The 21914-nt window shown below is 36.3% G+C and overlaps 1 protein-coding gene across 1 annotated transcript; it reads right to left on the bottom strand.

Moving 5' to 3' along the window:
• Positions 1 to 607: 607 nt before the first annotated feature.
• Positions 608 to 964, bottom strand: LOC114078711 (small ribosomal subunit protein uS10-like). The gene has a single exon (XM_034635552.2). It carries the CDS (start codon positions 962 to 964, stop codon positions 608 to 610), a length of 357 nt encoding a protein of 118 aa, XP_034491443.2.
• Between the last annotated feature and the right edge of the window lie 20950 nt (positions 965 to 21914).

Below are 21914 nucleotides of genomic sequence, written 5' to 3'. Positions count from 1 at the left end.
TGGCCTCAGTTTGGCTTTGTCTCGTGTTTTCTCATGATTTGATTCAGGTTATGCCCTTTGGCAGGACTACTCCAGAAATCATGCCAAATTCTCAATTCATTATATTAGGGGACATGTGCTTTTAATTAGTCCAGATGTTCCCAAATCTCCTTGGCTTATTAGCTGGATTTCTTTCATAAGGAAGAGCATCATAGGAGTGTGGATGCTAGGATTTTTTTTTTAAATGTTTATTTTTTAGAAGTAGTTAGACACAATACCTTTATTTTATTTATTTATTTTTATGTGGTGCTGAGGATTGAACCCAGGGCCTTGCACGTGCTAGATGAGCGCTCTACCGCTAAGCCACAACCCCAGCCCCAAGGATTTTTAATCTCATAAGATTTGTTAATTTTCATTGATTTAAAAATAATTCATTTCAATTTACAGATACTGAAGTTTGCTCTTTGATGTGCAGGTCTGAATTTTAAAACAGATTATGTAATCAAAATGGAGAACAATTCTAACATCACCCTCTCCCCCGCCCCCACAAAATTTGCTACTCCCCTTTTCTTTCTTTTTTTTTTTTTTTTTTTTAACAATTGATAATCAATTTATTAAAACAGTTGACTTAGGCATCTGCAATGGTGATTTCGACCTTCACTCCTGGCTCAATACTGATGAAAGTAATCTGCTTAACAATCTCAGAAGGACTGTGCAAAGTCAATGAGTCCTTGTGGATTCTCATCTGAAAAGGATCCCAGGTCTTGGAACCTTCACCACAAGATGTTTTTCTTTTAGTGATTCTCAAAGTCTTAGTAGGCATGCAAACAGGTCCTTTCACTTTGAGATTCTTTTCCTTTATGCCTCTGATCAAGTCAGCATACACTTTGTCAAGTGATTTCACATTGCGGCTGGTAAGGATAATTCTAATATAATGAATCACTATCTGTTCTACGGGTGCCTTTCTGTTTTCTTTAAATGCCATGACTGTGGTGCAGCTTCCTGACCTACTTGTTACTCAGCGAGAGAGAACAGTGGTGAGTCAGGAGCAGAAGCTGGCAGCATGGTGCTCTGCTGCACTCAAAACCACATTGCTTTCAAAAAGGCTACCCCCTTTTTAAGCCTTTTCCCTGAGTTTCCTTGGCAATTTCTGATCTTATTTCTTCCAAAATAATGTGGCTTTCTGAATTTTTTTTTTTAATTTAACCGTGAGATTCATCCAAAGTATTGTATATATCAAGAGTGGTTCCTGTTTATTTCTGAATCATATTGAATTGTACAGATGAATCACAATTTATTCTTCTGTTGAGGCATATTTGAATTGTTTCTAGTTTTTGATTATTAGTAGTAATTGCTAAGAACATTTCTATAAAGATTTTTTTGGGGGGTGGTACCAGGATTGAACTAAGAGGCAGTTGGCCGCTGAGTCACATCATATCCCTACTTTTTGTATTTTATCTAGAGATGGTCTCACTGAGTTAGTTGCTTAGCGCCTCGATTTTGCTGAAGCTGGCTTAGAACTTGCGATCCTCCTCCTGTCTCAACCTCCCGAGCTGCTGGGATTACACATGTTCGCCATCACACTCAGCTAGGAATGTGATTGTTGTATTTTATAGTAAGAATGTTTAAAAAGGTATGTTTATAGTAAGTATATAAATATGTTTATAGTAAGTACAGTAAGTATGTTTTTTAAAGTCAGCCCAACTGTTTTCCAAAGTGTATTATGTCATGCTTTCCCACCAGCAATGTATGAGAACTTTGGTGACTACATTCTCACCAGCGCTTTGTATTGTCAAGTTGTTTTTTTTTTTTTTTTAAAGACTGACTTAACAGGTATCTTTTTGTGATTTTAATATGCATTTTCCTAATGACCAATAATACTGGGTATCTTTTTATATACTTTTTTTGTTACCTGTATATTTTTGGTAAAATGGCTGTTCAAATCTTTTGTCTATTTTAAAAAATTGGTTTGTGTCTTAGTTTGAGCTACTATAATTACCTTGGGCTGGGTGGTTTAAACAACAGAAACTTAACTTTTCACAGCTTTAGAGGCTAGAAAGTCCAAGATGAGGTATCAGCATAGTCAGGTTCTGGGTGAGGCCTCTTCCTTCTGGGTTTTCATATGGCAGAGAACCAAGTGCACTAATTCCTTCATGAGATTCTACCTTTTTGCTTTAAAACCTCCCAAATGGTTACTTACTACCACTTTAGCATTAAGGTTTCAAATATGAATTTGGTAGGAACCTAAACAGTTCATAGCAGGTTTTTATTTTCTTGTGATGTTTATTTATTCATTTATCTGGTGCTGGGATTTGAACTCAGGGGCAGTCTTTATTTTGAGACAAGAGCCTTGCCAAATTGTCCAGGCTGGCTTTGAACTTGAATTCCTCCTGCCTCAACTTCCTGAATAGCTAGGATTTTAGGCGTGCACCATTGCACCCAGCCATGACTTGTTTTTTTATTCTTAAATTCACATCCCAGAATTTACCAGTGAATAAGTACCCCTTCAAACTAGGTCTTGTGTCTTTTGGAAAGGTGCTTCAAAGTATTTCATCTTGTTCATGGATGCTGATACAAGGTAACTCTTCGGGTAGGTTTTGTATTTCTCTACTCAGGCCCTACCTGCAATCAGCTTGGCTTATTTTGCTTCATAAGGACCAATGTACTTTAGAAATAGGGCTGCCTCAGTTCAGTCATATGTGCTTTAGAAATTCTGAAATGGTTCATGAAAAGCAACAGGTGTAAAAGCTATTAATTCTCAGCTTATTCATTCTGTCGCATGTTGAAGTAACTTGACCAGTGGGGTGGTGAACTGTGATGAGGGCAAGAAATCAGTCTAGATCCCTCTTTAAAGTAGTGTGATGAGAATATTCAATTTAGTTCTTAACTTCATATATGTTGAAAGAATTACCTTATTGCCTAAGGGAAAGATGATTCCAGATATCTTTGGACAAGACAAGATCTGTAGTTATTAGAAGTGTTTGAGCAGTCACTACGTTTCTTGTGTAGCTTTCAGTGCTGCTTGTATTGTTTCATCTGATGGAAGTTTTTTGTTGTTGTATTTGTTTTTTTTCTCTAAGTTAACAGTATAGTGGTGCTTGTCATGCATTGTCTTCCTGACAGTTTCCATAAATACAGGTCTTTTAACCTATACTGACAATATTGTGAAGTACTTTTTTTAATTAATTTTTTTATTAGCTATTCATGATATTACAATGATCTTGGCAATTCATACATTTGAATCATTGGAGTATAATTTCTCATTTTTCTAATTGTACAGATTACAGAATCACACTGGTCATAGAGTCACCTATAAACATACAGCAATCACAATGTCTATTCTATTCTGCTGCCTTTCCTATCCCCCCTACTCCTCCCCTCCTCTCCCATCATTTCTCTCTATCCAATCTAATGTGACACACTTTTTTTTCTTTTTCTCATCACAACATCATAAATGTATTCTGTATAATGATGAGGTTCTCCTTCCATCTTCCGTGCAACTCCCCTTCTCCCTCTTTTTCCCTCCCACCTCTCTTCCCTATTTAGTGGTAGTCTTCTTCTCATGCTCTTCCTCCCTATCCCATTTTGAGTCACCCCCATTATATCAGAGAAGACATTCGGCATTTGTTTTTTTAGGGATTGGCTAACTTCACTTAGCATAATCTGCTCTAATGCCATCCATTTCCCTGCAAATGCCCTGATCTTGTTATTTTTTAGTGGTGAGTAATATTCCATTGTGTATAAATGCCACATTTTTTTAATCCATTCATCTGTTGAAGGGCATCTAGGTTGGTTCCACATTCTAGCTATTGTGAACATTGGTGTGGCTGTATCCCTGTAGTATGCTCTTTTTAGGTCTTTTGGGTATAGTCCGAGAAGGGGAATAGCTGGGTCAAATGGTGGTTCCATTCCCAGCTTTCCAAGGAATCTCCATACTGCTTTCCAAATTGGCTGCACCAATTTGCAGTCCCACCAGCAATGTATGAGTGTACCTTTTTTCCTCCTGAATCCTCACCAGCACTTATTGTTGTTTGACTTTATAATGGCTGCCATTCTTATTGGAGTGAGATTGTATCTGAGAGTAGTTTTAATTTGCATTTCTCTGATTGCTAGAGATGGTGAGCATTTTTTCATGTATTTGTTGATTGATTGTATATTCTCTTCTGAGAAGTTTCTGTTCAAGTCCTTGGCCCATTTGTTGATTGGGTTATTTGTTTTTTTGTTGTTTAACTTTTTGAGTTCTTTGTATACTCTAGAGATTAGAGCTCTATTGTGAAGTACTTTAAAATGATATATGTATTAATAATTTTATGAAGCGCTAAACAAGTAATTCTGTTTGATAAGGACATAAAAATATGTTTTGGAGTCTTATTACCTGCCACTTACTAACCATGTAACTTAAAGAACACTTGTTTCCTCAATACTATCCCCTGTCCCCCCAGGGTTAGGCAGACATTTATTTGTCAGGCTGACAGAAAACAGTTTACCTGTAGACTAAAAGCAAATATGGCTTGGGATAAAATAATTGCAGGTAATGCAGGCTTCCATCACAATCCTTGCTGTTAAAGATTAAGATTGAAGTGGGAATTTCAGTTTTCAGAGAGGATATTTTCAGATATCCCTTCCTTGCCACTGGTTACATTGGGCCCATCTCAGAAAAAGCAAGTGGTGTATATTACAAGTTAACAAACAAATAGTTCATTTAAAAAAAGGATAGTGTTCACTACACAGTATTGCTAAAAATTTTAGCATAGTCAGTATGTGATCAAATATAATTATTCAACAAATAGTATCGTCTTTTGAAGTTTATTATGATAGCTATAGTAATAGATTGAGAAGAAAATCTTATGTTCTAGAAAATGTATGTGGTACAAGGACTACAAAGACAAAAATTATCCATAATGCCACCACAGGAGATAATCACTGTTTAATTTGACATATTTCTTTTTCAATAGACCTTATTTTTTAACAGTTTTAGGTTTATAGGAAAATCAAGACGGTCTAAGTGTTCTCATATGCTTTATTCAGTTTCCCCTATTAACATCAGTATAATACTTTTGTTGTAATTTATCAGCCAATATTGATAAGTTATTATTAACTGAAGTCCATAATTTAATTAGAGTTCTATAGTTCTCACTTTAATGGTTAGAACTTTTTTTCTTTTCCAGAGTCTTATCCAGGGTACCATATTGAATTCTACTGTCATATTTTCTTATGTTTCTCTTGATGATGGCAGTTTTTCCTTGTGATAACCTCGTGATTTTGAGGAGTACTGGTCAGATATTTTATTCCCCACTGTTGGAATATGCCTAATGAATTTCTCATGATAACACTGGGATTACATGTTATTAGGAAGAAGCCTAAGGCAGAGTGTCATTTTCATGGTGTAATCAAGGGAACATATATAATCAAGATTTTTCATAGTTGATGTTGACTTTCAGTTGACTGAGGTAGTATTTGTCAGGCTTCTCCATTGAAGAGTTGCTCTTGTTTCCCACTTTCTGTACTGTACACTTTGGAAGGAAGTCACTGTGTGTAGCCCATATACCTAAGAGGTAGTGAGTTATGTTAATCCCACCTTAACAGTAGGAAATCTTCATAAACTTTATTTGAAATTCTTCTTGGAAGATTAACTTATTCAATCATTTATAGCAGTATGGACTCATGGATACTTACTTTGTATTTTGAGTTATAATCTGATACTATTTGAATCATTCTAGTTTTGGCCATTGTGAACTCTTTATAAGTTCTATTCTGTGCTCTTATGACATTCTCCAACTGGAGAATGTTGTTAATGTATGTGTGTACATATGTGTGTGTGAGCTGAACATTTCCTTACATTCTGTTGCTACAAATTGCTGCAGACTCATCTTGTATATTTATTTCCCTAGTATCATCCATTTTTCCAAGGTCTGGTTTCACTTACTGGAGAATGGTTTTAGAGACCATTATCTAGGTACTAGGTATGCTTGCTGCTACTGAGTATCATTTATTTCCTCTCAACTGACAGAGCAAAATGATGCCTTTTCACTAACCTGTGTATTTAAGTATATTTATAAATGCATCTATATGTAACCATTAGTATCTACATGAAAAATCTAAGTCCATACTGATGTCTCCAAGTCAAAGTAATTACCAGATGGGTCAGTCTAGCTTTCTCCCTGTGTTTATCTGTAAAATCCCACTTCAATAGTAAAAAACCTGGTTCCTGTCTGTCATCCTTTTACTTACTTGTTCAATTTCACAGTACAAGTATAATAGTATCAGAATTGTTAACATATATCCTGTGGAAAAAAAACTTTATTAACTTTATTAAGTAAAGTTTATGTGCTGGTTCTTTTTGCCTTTAGCCTCATAGACTGTATGCATTTCCAGAGTTTTTTAGGTCATCATCTTTCCCCGTCCCCTTCAGCAAGGTTGTTTGATACATTTATAATACAATTAGTCATGCCATTTTGAATTCTTTCCTGGATTCACCTGATGTTTTTATTTTATTTTGATATAAGGTCTCATACATTCAGTATGATCTCACCTCTGTGTGTTATGTGTAAGTAAATTGCAAATATATTGCATATATTGCAAGTAAGTATATGAAAAAGATGCTCATGGTTTGTCTTAAGAGAACTGCAAATTAAAACAACATCAGATTCAACCACATACCTTTCAGATTCATTAAAATAAAAAACCTGACAAAACCAAATGCTGATAAGAATACAGCAACAGGAACTGTTGCAATGGAAATTCATAGTGGCATTAGCCACTTAGAAGACAGTTTGGCAATCTCTTCCAAAGTTAGACATAGTTTTACCATAAGACCCAGAAATCATGTTTTAGATATTTACCCAACTGATTTAAAAACTTATGTTCACAAAATAACTTACCCATGAATGTTTATAGCAACTTTATTCATAATCACCCAAAGCTGGAAGTAACCAAATGTTTTTGGTTGAATGGATAAACATAAATGGATAAACCATGGGATTTATTTAGAAGAATTCCATAAAAGGATGCATTTAAAAAGTTGTTATTGTTAATGATAGCAAAAGGGAAGAGGAGGATATTAAGTATGGGAAAAGAGAGTCCTTATCTTCCATGAGGCTATGAGATGGCAGCAAAGGACTAGAATTTTTCAGTTTTGGTAATCTAGGGGACTCTGGTGTTGGAAAATAAAAAGTTTTTTTAAATTTTTTTTTTTATTAGGAGTGTTCAGAGCTGTGAATATTCACAATAACATTCTTTGTCACTATATATTTGGGAATAAGTTGAAACTCATAATATGAGTTAAGTGCAGACTTGGCAGTTTGAGGAAAAAAGCCATCTAATAGCCTCTAATTTTCGACTCTAATCACCAATGGCCTATACTTTTCCCCATGGTTCTATGATTTGAGAATTTCCAGTTTAAGCAAGAATAAGAGGGGATATAGCACAGTTGGTAGTGAGCTTGCCTCACATGCACAAGGCCCTGGGTTCAATCCTCAGCACAAAAAAAAAAAGTTACAAAAACCCTTGGGGGATATAGCTCAAAGGTAAAACACCTTTGGGCTCAATCCCCAGTATCAAAAACAGTAATGATAATAATGTTTCTGAAAATCTTTAAAAATGGGAGTTCATAACCCACTTGAATCAAAGTGTGAAATATGATGTATCAAGAACTATGTAATGTTTTGAACAACCAACAATAAAAATTAAAACAAAAAGAATAAGAGAAATGTTTTTTTTTAATATTTTTAAAGAAATTTTAAGTAGGTGATATGGCTTGTCTTATTAGTTCTTTTAGTATTTCAAAATGCTTTATGATGAGAGACTGTCAAACATGGACATTAGGTCAGGTAATATCTTCACCTGACTTGGCATTCCCCTCTAATTAAACCATGAAAGTTTAGCATCACATCTGTAGTGGAACATAGGACAACTTATTTAATTTTATCCTGAGTAAATGAATGAATTTGTCAAGAAAGAAAGGAGACTGGTCATGTCACTTGATTTTATAACAATTTTTCACATTTTTCTTTTCCTAAGAAATGAAGATATAAATAAACACATTTTCTTAAAAAGAGAAAGCCCAAGCCAGGTGTAGTGGTGCTTGTGTGTAATCCCAGTGGCTCAGGAGGCTGAAGCTGAGGCAGGAGGATCTCGAGTTCAAAGCCAGCCTTAGCAACTTAGCAAGGTCCTAAGTAACTCAGTGAGAGTTTGTCTCTAAATAAAATATAAAAAAGGAGCTGGGGATGTGGCTTAATGTTTAAGTGCCCCAGGGTTCAATCCTCAGTACCAATAAATAAATAAATTAAATAAACAAACAAATAAATAAAAGCAAAAGCCTACAAACATTATTTAGCTGTCTTTCCCATATTGTAACATTTCTTCAACATGGCACAATGTAGAAGAATAATTTTACTCACATATGTGTGAAAGGAAGTTTAAAACACTGCTAAGTACATAGACTCAGGAACCAGAAGTCTTGGGTTCAAATCCTAATTCCTACTTGATAGCTGTTTCCCTTTGGAAAGTGTTTCCTTTCTATGTGACTGAATCACATTTGCAAAGTAGAAATTCCATTGTTTAAAATTGTGAAGTCCAATTATTGTGAAATTAATAACACAGCTTTATTTTTCAGATGGTCTGACAAAAAGGGGCCAGAAATACAAAAAGGAAGATCAGAAGGACTGGAGCAATTATAAAATAAGATGTAGCAGTGCTACTCAGATATCAGAAGCTGCATATCCCTTGAATCAACTTACTACTGTGATATCAACAGCACTGTTAGAATCGGGCCTGGACTTGCTGAGGGGGTGTCATTTAGTCAACAAGTGCTGCCTCTGTCCCAGCTCCTCCATTCCCATATCAATTCACACATTGGGAGTTAGGAACCTTTCTCTTTTAGCCTTCTCAATCCCTTCAGTACCTAATAGGAAGCTACTTGTCAAAAGACCCTGAAAATGTAGTTTGATGTCTTCCAGCTCCAGATGTTCAGAAGAGTATATAGCAGGGTAGATAGACTGAAAAGCCACAGATAAATAACCTGTGCAAAGACTTCGTACATATGCACAGAATCTGTATTTTTTTGTAATCTGCAGCTATCTCTAGGAAGAAGAACTTGGGCTGGTGTACAGCAGTGGGGGGATATATTTTTTATTCTTTGCCATTTGGGGTTTGTTTTTAAGGTATTTAGATCACAGAATTGTACTCATTTCACAGCACACATTTTGGCTCATGCAAATTATGCCCCTTTCTTTCTTCCATTGTTACCCATGCCATGGGTGTCTTGCTCCCATATTTTATCTGCATTGAAATTCTTAAAAGATATATAATAAGTTATATTTAATGCTGTTATACTAAAACGTTTTTTTTCACTTAACATTAGTGTTTGAGATGGATCAATAATACTGTTTATAAATTTGGTTCAGTGTGTTTTGCTGCCTGGTATTCTGCCATATGCATATAACTACATTTTCTCTATTTTCCTATTGTTGGTATCTAAGTTGCGTGTACCTGTCTTGCATGTAAGCTGCAACAAACAGTCTAATCCCTGTTTTCTTGTGGATCTGTCCAGAGTCTTCGGAATGTATATACCCACTATGGTAGACAGCCTCTGAAACAGCTCTCAGGGTTCTCATTTCCTAATATTCATGCTCTTGTTTAATTTTTCTTTTATTTTAGGCTAGATCTAGTGATTCTTCTCTAACAAATTGAATGTGGCAAACGTGGTGATATGTTACTTACAAAATTAGTTTACAGGAACATTATGACTCTGTCTTGCTTTCTATTTCTCATTCTCTTTTTTGAGAGCCCTTACTCTAGAGGAAACAAGCTGCCCTGTTGTGAACTGCCCTATGAAGGGATCCATGTGGCAAGTAACTGATATCTGTAGCTGATATTCAGCAAGGCCCTAAGACTTGCCAGCAGCCAAGTAAGCAAGCTTGGAAATGGATCTTCTGAGGACTTTGAAAAGGTTCACTGACCCTTGAGATGACTACAGCCCCAGCTGACCCTCGATTGCAGTCTTCTGATGCACAGATAGTAAGGTAAGTCACATCTGGATGACTGACCCACAGAAACTTTGCAAAAATTAACATTTGTTGTTTTTACACACTAAATTTTAGGGTACTCTGTTACATAGAAATAGATAATTAGTATACTGATGAATGTGATTGCTATTTGTAAGATATGTGTATACTGAACCAAGAACTACCAGATACCTTTCCTACCATCAGTTCATGAGGATTTCTATTTTCTTACTCTTTTCATTAATGCCAAAACTCCCCCGCCCCTAATTTTTGCCAACTTGGTATGTGTAAAGCAATATATAAAACATACTTTGTTTATTTGGTTACATGCTGAGTATCCTTTCATATCACTTGCTAGTTATTTGGGATTTTCTTTCTGATACATATTTATTATTTAATCTTTCTTGAATTTTCCTGTCTTTCTTGTTAATTTGAAGAAATTTCTTATATAAATAGTCCTTATTGAATTAAGACATTGAAAATATCCCATCTAATAAATCTGCATATAATAGCTTCTGTTAAACAGAAATATTTCATTGTGATGGTTTTAACCATAAATTCTTTTTCCTAAGGTTTGTGCTTCTCTAAGCCTTGTTAGGCAGAACCACCAAATTTTTCAAATAAAGTTCTTGGCATTAAATACTGTTGAATGAATTGAGATGTATTTAAAAAATATAGATAAACTGATTATCTACTATTGCCCATATCGCTTGAATTTTCTTTGCAATACCAATGTCAATTATTATTATTTTTTATTGCAAATAATGTGGTAACTGTTAACACATTCATAAATCCATATAAAAGGTGTGGAATCAGAAGAACCTAATAAGGGTGAATTGATGCTTCAGTCTCAAAATTCCAGAAATGGTAATAATAACAAAGCATGTTGCAAAATACTTTTTTTAAAATGTGGTTTTCTACCTTCTCCAGGGTGAAGAGGAAAAGCCCCAAATCCTTTTAATAATTTTAATTAAAATGGCCACCAGATGGCACCAATGCCTGGTAAGTACTTATAAAAATCAGAAGCATTGTTCTCACATTTATCTTAAAATCTGTTAAAGTATAAATGTATTGACAATGTAATTAAGGAGATAATACTTGCCCCTCCATGGTAAATTAGCCTTGAAGAAATCCCCTTATGAGGCTTTAGGTTGGGTGAAATGTATATCCTTTGTGGTTCTGTAGTGAATAGTACTTACTGATTCCTCTGTAATTATTACTTGTGATTATTTTTTTCATCTGAGGTAGAGATCAGGACATTTTCACTTGTACTAAACTCTGAATAGTGTGGCTTTTATGTATTTTTCTAGTGATCTCTGGGTTATGACTTAAAGTCAGGTTGGGGAGAAATAAAATCTAAAATGTAGACTTGCCAATTTAAACAGGCCTTTCAATGTTTATAACAACTATAGATTTGGGGAAATAATGGAAATGAACATTTTAGTGCTTTAATTTCATGTATTGAATTGATAATAAAAAAATAGCCAATAATGTCTATTTCATTTACTGGACTGAACTACAAAACCCATTTCTTTTTGGAAAGGGCCACAGAGACACTTAGGATTCTTAAAAGGTACATTTATTTATGAATTAATATGTCCAAGGACCATAAAACTGAATTCAAAGCAACCACCTGAACTCCAAATATGAGGTTTTTAAAAAACCATGTATCCTGAATGGCACTAATGAGGCTCAGGCTCTGACTGTGATATTTGATTATCCTCCAAAGGTTTCTATTGGCTCTCTTTCTCTCATCTTCTTAGAAGTGGCATCTTCCCTGTGTTACTGGAGCAATGAGAGGCACAGCCCAGTATTAGGCTTTCCCTCCTTGGAAAACATATGTCTAGAACCTGCTGTTCACTTGCAGCTGTAACTGATAAGATTTTACTATTGAATGTATATATATCTCCTCACCCCCAGTACTGAGGTTAGAACCCAGGGTCCTCTACTACTAAGCTACATTCCCAGCCCTTTTTAAAATTTTTTATTATTTTTTAAAAAGTATTTATTTATTTAGTACTGGGAATTAAACCCAGGGACACTTAACCACTGAACCACACCTGTAGCCCTTTTTATATTTTATTTAGAGACAGGGTCTTCCTAACTTGCTCAAGGCCTTGCTAAATTGCTGAGGCTGGCTTTGAACTCACAATCCTCCTGCCTCAGCCTCCTTAAATCTCTGGGATTACAGGCTTGTGCCACCAAGCCTGGCCCCCTTTTATTTATTTATATTTTTTTATTTTGAGACTGGGTCTCACTAAATTGCTCAGGCCCCAGGCTGGCCTCAAACTGGTAGCTTCCTGTCTCTGCCTTTCAAGATGCTACGAAGGCAGGCATGTACCACCACACTTGGTTTATTAAATACGCTTTTAAAAATAATCAATACCCACATTTCCTTGAATGTGATTAGTGAAGCCATAGCCCTTCAAGAAAGTACTTGGAGAAAAAAAGTGTTCTGTCCTTGTTTTTAATTCCCAGCTTACTTTATCATATTAAAGACTCTCTTGAAGCCCTGCAGTAGTGGTTTCCAATGAATGGTACTACTCCCGGGGGATGGTTTGTAAATTGGTAGGAGTGTTTTTGTTATCTCGTTGATTGGCCCTGGAACTGTGGGTGGACACTACAGTCCCATGAAATTAAGAGTTATCCTTCACCCTCTGGGACTTCTGTTTGTCCTGATAGTCTTATGGCTGTATATAATTAAGAGTATTACCTAACTTTGTTTACATATAAACAGAGAGTAGTTGAGATTTTATAACAGACACTGAATGTTTATGAATGTAATAATTATATAAACCAAGAGAAGACTGTATTTTGTTTTGCTTTGAACTTTACCAAGAATTATTCACTATTTTCAAAGGGTATAGCACCAGCAATTTCACCAGTTGTACTTGAGTTGCTGACAGAGCATAACCAGGTAGTCTGTGTTTGTAGATGTCAAGTTGGAGATGATTCTTCTTTTTTTTATTTTTTATTTCTTACATACATGACAATAGTAGAATGCATTACAATCATAATTATCCATTCACGGCACAATTTTTCATAACTCTGTATATAAAGTATGTTCATGCCAAATTATGCCATTATACATGAGCTCTCTTATTTTTTTTTTTTTTTGCATTACAATTCTTAATACACCTTTATACCACAATGTATCATATTTCTGTTTGTACATACGGTATGTTGACACCAAATTCACATCTTCATACAAGTATTTTGTATAATGATGATGGTCTCCTTCCATCATCCATGCTATTCCCCTTCTCCCTCCTTTTCCCTCCCACCCCTATTTCCATTACCACCTGGAGATGATCCTTCATATAGAAAGAAACACCTGACCACTTTTCTATTTTGGTTTAGTTATACTCACGCATCTACATATTGTTGTGGGATTTTTGGAGATTATGTTTATGAAGGACATTCTTATGAATTTTGTTTCAGGATGATAAAGGAGGTGTTAGAAAGATACATGTTTACTGAAAGGATACTTTGGGTCTGTTAGGTCTGTGAACTACTATCCTAAGTAAAGAAATCTGGAAGAATTTTCTTATTCCAGCTAAATTTATTTGATAATAGAACATTTTTGTTTGATGCCTCTTGCCAAGCTTCCTTAAGTGATTTGCTGAGGTTTTCATTTGTCCTTCTAATTTGAGTGTACATTTATAACATCCATCATGTGTATTTTCAAGCTTGTATTAGTTAACAGAGATCAGAGCTGGAACTCAGACAAGACAAAACTACGAGAGGAGCCCAGAGTGGGGAAAGGTGACCCATATCTTATCTGAAGGCAGTGGTGAGCATGTGGGGGAACAGAAGTGAGGTGCAGTGAGACCAGCCTGTAAATGGAGATAAGATCCTACCAGAGGTGGCATTGTGTTCTCATATTTTGTGTGCTTGCAAGAGAGGATTTCAAGCAAGACTGGAGACTTAGTAAAAGTATAGCAATGTTTATTAGAAGGAGAAGAAGGGGGAAAAGATACTGTCAAAATAGGGAGAGACAACTCACTTTTTTGTGAGCTCATTTTTATTGGGGTAGGAGGGAACTTTTAACAATAGGATTACATAAGATTTCAGTCATTTTGGTTTGTGTAAAGGTCACAAAGGCCCTCTTTCATCTGGGTCCTGCCTGGATCAGGGTAACCTGTGTTTTTTTTTGTTTGTATTTTTTAATCAGAGAAGGAGTTTTTGGACATGCATTCCTCAACTTTGAGGGGGAAGAATAACCTTGGAAATAGTAAGGATTGTAACACATTATTATCTTTTTAGCCCAAAACTGGGTTAGAATGGCCTTTTGTGAGCTGCTTCAAAGAAAGACATGCTGAAGGTTAACAGGTGGGTTCAGTCTGTAGAATTAAGCCTTTAACTCCATGTTCCCACCACTTATGACTCCCTGCATTCAAGCATAGGAAGGTCTGCTTGCTCAAGGTTGAGCCCTATGTACTCTCCATACAAACAGATTAAGGACTTCCCTTACATGTTTCTTGATGCTTTAAAGGAATATCTGGATTTTTTTAAAAAAAGTTTCTGTTGTGATGAATTATTCCTATGGTCATCCATATTGTGATTTTAGACACTTAGAAGCCTGATATAAAGATAGTTTACTTTATATTCCTCTTACCACATGCCAAAGATAAATGCATCATAAAGAAAAAAGAAAGATAGGATGATTTGTTTTGAACATTCCACCAAACATTTTCATAAAGGATATAGTAGGTATTAAGAGGTTAGATGTTTTGAGGGTTAAACAGTCCACTACAGGAATTTGTCACCCAAGAAACTCAGAGAGAAGCACTTGACAAATTATATGTGGAGATGGCTAAACAAAATCAGTGTATTATAAAACTTTTCCTGTTGGCAACACTTGACCAAGATTAGGAAATCACAAGGTTGGGAATCAGCCTTCTTGTGCTCCTGCTTTGCTGTGAAACCTGGGAATGTAGTTAACCTCTGTTGATGTCTTACGTACCTCATCAGATTTAATAAACATCGTGACAAATGGGGGTGGGTATCTTAATGATGGAAATTTATTCATCATCTATGTCACAGTCCTCTCCCATGCTTGAAACCATGGGTAAGTCTGTGCTCAGGCCACAATTGAATAAAAGTAACAGGTCTATAGAATACCAAGAGGAACTAAAATTCAGGCTTCTGAATGACTACTTTAAAAATCCTTGGACTGGGGTGTAGCTCAGTGGTAGACCACTTGCCTAGCATGTATGAGGCCTGGGTTTTATCCCTGGTATTGAGGGAAAGCACTCACTTATCATGGAAATATTCCTGTTTCTCATATTTGAACATGGGAAAGCCCCAAACTCCTCAAACCCTATTGTTTGGCAAAGAAGTAGTATACAGAAACAGCTGTTGTAGACACAAGGAGGGCATTTCATCACAACTGTAATGATGCAGGCAGATTGGCCGTGAGACTGGGTGAGTTTCCCAGCTCCACCTGGGGCTTGACTCACCCAGTCTGCCTGTGACAACCTGTCTGTGTCATGTTTTCTGTTTTGCTAGATTGCCTCTCACTGGTTGAAAAGATGACTTCTCACTACTGAGACCTGTGTAGGCCTGCATATTGGCTTACTAAATGGAAGCTTTGCCTATTCTGGGGTCTTTCCTCACAATATGCATATTTTGATTTAAATGCATTTCATACTGATGCTTGTGTTAGGAAGCATGAAGTAAGTCAATAACTGGCTTTCTTGTCTTTGTTTTGCTACAGGAGAGAGCTGTTTTATTTGGACTGTATTAAAAATTGACAGTACCTCATTAATCTGCATAATTGTTATGTTTTTACCTATCTGTTTAAATTTTTTTTAAAAAGAGGTAATAGTAGTGATTGATTCCAGAAATGCTTTATGCTGCATTTTGGCTATTCCTTCTAGCTGTGCCCCTGCAGTAGTGACTATTAATCACTAATTCTAAACTCACATGAAGAGTATCAAACAATACCTATCACCAGAAATCTCAATGGAATTACCTTTGTCACCACTTCAGACTTTCTGCTTTTCTGAATTGTTACCATAGGGTTGAAGTGTCTAGAAAACTTCCTGGTTCACCTTTTGAGTGATTGACATACCTTTACAGGTATTTTGAGGACACCTTGTAGATAGCTGTAAAGTGGTAAGTTTGTTGACTGGATTCATTCATTCATTCAACACGTTTATTAGGTATCTACTTTATCATGCTCTGTTTTAGCTATTGGAGATAGATCAGTGAATAAAATAGAAGTTTTCTCTAATTTAACTGAAGAAAATAGTCAAAAACAAAGGAAATGGAGCAATTGGTTATTTGAGCATAAGAAATACATGGAAAAAATTAAGTCAAGGCAGAGGATGTTGGCTGCTACTTTGGGAAAGCAAGTAGGAAAACATCTCAATTACACATATTGTTGTATGGGAAGGCCATACTGAGTGAGAGGAAAGGCTTGATGAAAGGGAAGGAGTGAGCTTGTGTATGTATCATGGAGAAAGATGTGAATCAGAGGGAGCAGTAGATACAGAGGCCCTGAGGGAGGAGGTGCTTAGTGTGTTGAAAACATGTAGTGCATACTTTCTACATTCCAAGCACTGCCATAAAAACTTTACCTCCATTAGCTCATTTAATCCTCCATGCATTCTTCATTACTCATTCACAGATGAAGAAATTGAGGCTGAGACAGGTTGCATAACTTGTAGAACCCAAGCAGACTGACTCAAGTCTACTTAACCTCTCTACTCAGCTGCCTATGTCTAATCCCTTGGAGATGTGGAAGGCATTACTCATTTTATTGCACTGTGACACTTTGCTTTCAGGAGAAAATATTTTTCTGATTTTCACATTGACATGAGTTGTGCTTGTCTTGAGTAGCTGGTTCACTTTCAAACTTATAAACACTGTGATCTGTGACAATGATTACTGATCATGTTTTTTTGTTAGCCATTAAATATTTAAAGGCCCAATCATTTTGTTTTCTTTCTTACTTCCTGTTTTTGTATTTTACATACTGTTATAATTACCTTAGATAATTTTGGAAATAAAAGAAAGTACTAAATACTTAGTTTAGGGTTGGGAAGCAAGCTGTTCTGGCTCTAGGAAAATCCACCTTCCAGCTGGCCTGGCAGGACAAGGATTCTCATTTTCTCCATTTCCTCAGCCACAGCTCTTCTCCCTTGCTCATATGTTTCCTTCTGGAGCTGGGGGGAGAAGAGAGAGGTAGGCTTTCTCTTGAAACCCCAGCCCTGGTAACTGTAAGTCCACATGACCATGTAGCACAGTGTTAAGAACATGGATTGAGACCCAACAAACTGTTCATGCCCTGAACACCATTTCCTAGCTGGGGTCCAAGTCCTCAGCTGCTTCTTGTGTTAAATGAAGATCAAAAATAATACATCCCTCTTGGAGTCATGAAGATTAAGTAGGACAATATTCATATGTAAAGTGAAGCACATAGCTGATGCACATAAACACTACAGAAATCTTAGTTATTGTTACTATTTACCATTCTTAAAAACAAACAAACAAACAAACAAGCAAACAAACAAACACTGGGATTGGCTGAGATTTGGCGATTCAAATGCCTGTGGGGTCTCTCTGTGGTACTGACCCCTCACACTTTGGCTCCCTATGTGGGTATGGCCTATTGGAAATAATGTTAATAGTAAATAAAGCCAACAGCCAAGGAAAGGCTCCAAATTTCTAAAAGATTCTGTATGATCAGTGATGAGGCTTCACAGAGACATCCTGGAAGAGAACAGGGAGGAGGGAGCTGCTTCAGGCTCTACTTAGGCTTTATCAGCTGATCCCCTTCCCACAATGCTTTGCTTTTCAGTTGCTTGGGAATAGTCAGCTTCTCAGGAGATTTCTCAACTCCTCAACTTCTCAGCATTTCTTTTTTCCTTTCTTTTAGGATTGCTTCAAGTTCTGCAAGAAAAAATGATCCAGCTAAGCTTTTTTAAGGTAGCATACAAGTTAGATAACTTTTTTTTTCTCACTCTATTAACATGGTAAGTCACTGACCTTCATGGAGAGAGGTGGTGCTGGGAAGCATGTGGGTCCCTGGTTAGCAGCTGGATGGTTCCAGGCTGATGGAACCTTGTTCAAGGCCAGAACTCCTCATCTGCCAAAATGGGCTAATACCTCCTCACAGGGAGGATTGAGGAGCATGATGTGTGGGAAGGCCCCTAGCTTTCAGTGATGTTAATCTGATTCTTGGAAGCCTTTTCTTCAGTTATTTTACTTTCTGCCACATCATTAGGATTGCTGAATTATTCAGGATTTTTATAACTAGTTTGTAGATTAGCAAAGCCCTCTGCTAATGGCTTTCTCTCCTGCTGACTTTTTAAAAATTGCAATAAAACTGCCTATCAGCCTGTCAGTTATGAGAAATAGCAGATGATCCAACATCAATATTGCTGAATGCCTTCATAAAATGGTTTTATAAAAATGACTTTGAAACTACATTTGAAACTTTACTTTTTAAGATGTTTATCTATGGGTGGATTATATCAACTGATAGTTTTATCATTTTTAAGGTTGATTTTTGGTGATCGTGAGATTATCACAAAAAATGTGAAGACCAGAATAGAATCATTCATAATCCTACTAACCAGAAATAATCAATAGTAACTTTTAAGTTATTCCCTTTTGATATGTATAGTTCTTTATGGCTTTTTCTATCTAAAAGTATATTATAAGCATTTACTTATATTACATTGAAATTCTTTTCATAATGGGTGTACTGGAATCTACATAATCATTTTCCTAATTTAGACATTAAGATTCTTCTAATCTCCACAGGAAATATTTTTTGTAAGCCTTTGTCTGCATTTCTGATCAGTGCCTAAGGATAAATTCCTAAAAGTTAAATTATTGGATCAATCTCATGCATTCATTGCTGTGTAACAAACCACTTTAAAACTTACTGACACTTATTAATATTAAATATTGGCATTTTTAAAACCCTCTACTTATTTACTGGTAGGTAAAATATGAGATCTCATTGTCTTACTTTGAATTTGCTTATTAGTGAACTTGCCTATGCTTGATAGAGTTCATATTTCTATGTGAATTGTCTATTCATTTGGGGGACTAATTTGTTCATGCTAAACGACCTTATAGAATTACATGAGTTACTTATGAATTACTTTAAGATTATGAAGTCAAACAACAACAAGTGCTGGAGAGGATGTGGGGAAAAGGGTACTCTTGTACATTGCTGGTGGGACTGCAAACTGGTGCGGCCAATCTGGAAAGCAGTATGGAGATTCCTGGGAAAGCTGGGAATGGAACCACCATTTGACCCAGCTATTGCCCTTCTTGGACTTTTCCCTGAAGACCTTAAAAGAGCGTACTACAGGGATACTGCTACATCGATGTTCATAGCAGCACAATTCACAATTGCTAGACTGTGGAACCAACCCAGATGCCCTTCAATAGATGAATGGATAAAAAAAATGTGGCATTTATACACCATGGAGTATTACGCAGCACTAAAAAATGACAAAATCATAGAATTTGCAGGGAAATGGATGGCACTAGAGCAGATTATGCTTAGTGAAGCTAGCCAATCCCTAAAAAACAAATACCAAATGTCTTCTTTGATATAATGAGAGCAACTAAGAACAGAGCAGGGAGGAAGAGCAGGAAGAAAAGATTAACATTAAACAGATACATGAGGTGGGATGGAAAGGGAGAGAAAAGGGAAATTGCATGGTAATGGAGGGAGACCCTCATTGTTATACAAAATTACATATAAGAGGTTGTGAGGGGAATGGGAAAATAAACAAGGAGAGATATGAATTACAGTGGATGGGGTAGAGAGAGAAGATGGGAGGGGAGGGGAGTGGGGATAGTAGAGGATAGGAAAGGTAGCAGAATACAACAGTTACTAATAGGGCATTATGTAAAAATGTGGATGTGTAACGGATGTGATTCTGCAATCTGTATTTGGGGTAAAATTGGGAGTTCATAACCAACTTGAATCTAATGTATGAAATATGATATGTCAAGAGCTTTATAATGTTTTGAACAACCAATAAAAAAAAATAAATAAATAAATAAAAATAAAATTGAAAGAAAAAAAAAAGAATGTGCCATATTTGTTATATACATTCCCTTTCATTTTTGTCTCCTTTTCTCTCATTCATTTTGTGTGTGTTTGCATATTGGGAATTTAAACTCAGAGCCTTGAGCATGCTAAACTTGTTTCTTTTTTTTTTTTTTTTTTTTTTTTTCATTTTTCTTGGTTAAAAATAGAAAACTTTCCTCCTGAGAAAAAAATTGACCCAACTATTTCCTTTTAAATTCACATGATTTTCATAAGAGTTGACTGCCATACATTGGCTCAAAATAATAATATATATTATATATTGTAATAAACATTCAAGTCAATTTTTTAGTTTCACTCATCTAACACATCAACAGAAATCCAGAAAATAGTATGCTTTATTAATTACCTTCATTTTGCAGAGACTGAACACAAAAGAGTTTATCAGAACAGAGTATAGAAACAAAACTGTCATCATCTTCCATTTTCTTTTTGTACATTAGCTATCTGTTGGGCAAGTCTCAACTTTTCTGAGGCTCAGACTTCTTAACTGTAAAATGAAGCAAACCAGCGACTCAGGAGACTAAGTCAGGAGGATCACAAGTTCAAAGCCAGCCTCAGCAACTTAGTGAGACCCTGTCTTTACATAAAAAGGATGGGGGATGTGGTTCAGTGTTTAAGCACCTCTAGGTCAATACCTGGTACCAAAAATAAAATGAAGGAAAAGCAGGGATGCCGTGGGGTTTCGAGAAGATGTTTGTGAGGGGCCCAGCATGTATTGGTATGAAGTAGGCAACTAAGTTCTTCTAGTGAATCTAGAAAGGGCTTATTTCCAGACTATGAGAGTATGTTGTGGAATGGCCTTCCAGGAAGAGCTTTGGGTAATGCGAGTGCTGTCATCCAGCTCATCTCAGAGTGTCCCTTGCACACAGGTAGTTATTTCCACAAAATGTATTGCATAATGAAGCAAATTGGGTGCTGTTGTTCCAGGGGCACATTGCTCTGGAACAGTAAGGTCAATGTTAGAGCAAACATTTGTGGGGCTACACTCCTTGAGAATCACCCCCAGGGAGCTTCTCAGAGCAATCTGGCGTCCAATCTTAACATTCTGAGAGTTTCCTGCCATTATTTTGCCTAATATGGCAGTGGATAGTTTTCACAGGACTTTCATGTATTTTGTCTCCTCTTATCTTCACAGCCACCCTAGGAGACCAGCAGTTTTGATACTATTTTGTTTTTCTGCATGAAAAAAGTCAAGGCTTGAATGGTTATGAATTGCCTAAAGTTTCCAAACGATTTAGTGCTGCCACCACCACTGGCTCCTACAGTCTGTCCAGATTTTTTCTATAGGATTGTATGTTTCCTAAATTTCTATGAAGGATATTTCCACAGATGGCCCTAAGAAAAGGAAGACATGCAAGATCATTTGTTTTGCTTCCTGTCTTGCATTAAAAAGGGGTAGCAGAACTTAGTCGTCACTATGGACTCTGGAGTCATCTGGAAGGATTGTCTACATTAGGATCCTGCCTCCATCACTGGTGAGTAGTATGCCCTGAAGTGAGTTCTTTATCCCCTCTGCCTCAGTTTATCATCTATACAATAAGATAATACTAGTAGCTAACTCTTAGAAATGGTGGGGAATTAAATGAGATCATCTATGTAAAGCACTAGCACAAGGCCTGGTACCCAAACACTACCTGTTTAGCCTGTGTCCTTACTTGGTGTGTATTGAGAAACTGAAAAGCTTACCCACCTGCCTTCAAAATGTTCACACTCATGGCCTTTCCCTGGGTGGTACTTCAGACACTGGTTTCAGAAGGGCTTTGTCATTAGAGAATGTACTTTCATGGGAGAGGACGTCCTTCTTAGGAGCACCTACCACCATATCCCAGTTTATCAGATTATAC

This window comes from Marmota flaviventris, chromosome 17 (genome assembly GCF_047511675.1).
Source record: "Marmota flaviventris isolate mMarFla1 chromosome 17, mMarFla1.hap1, whole genome shotgun sequence".
NCBI classification, from domain to species: domain Eukaryota; kingdom Metazoa; phylum Chordata; class Mammalia; order Rodentia; family Sciuridae; genus Marmota; species Marmota flaviventris.
This window is presented reverse-complemented; position numbering and strand designations above follow the sequence as displayed.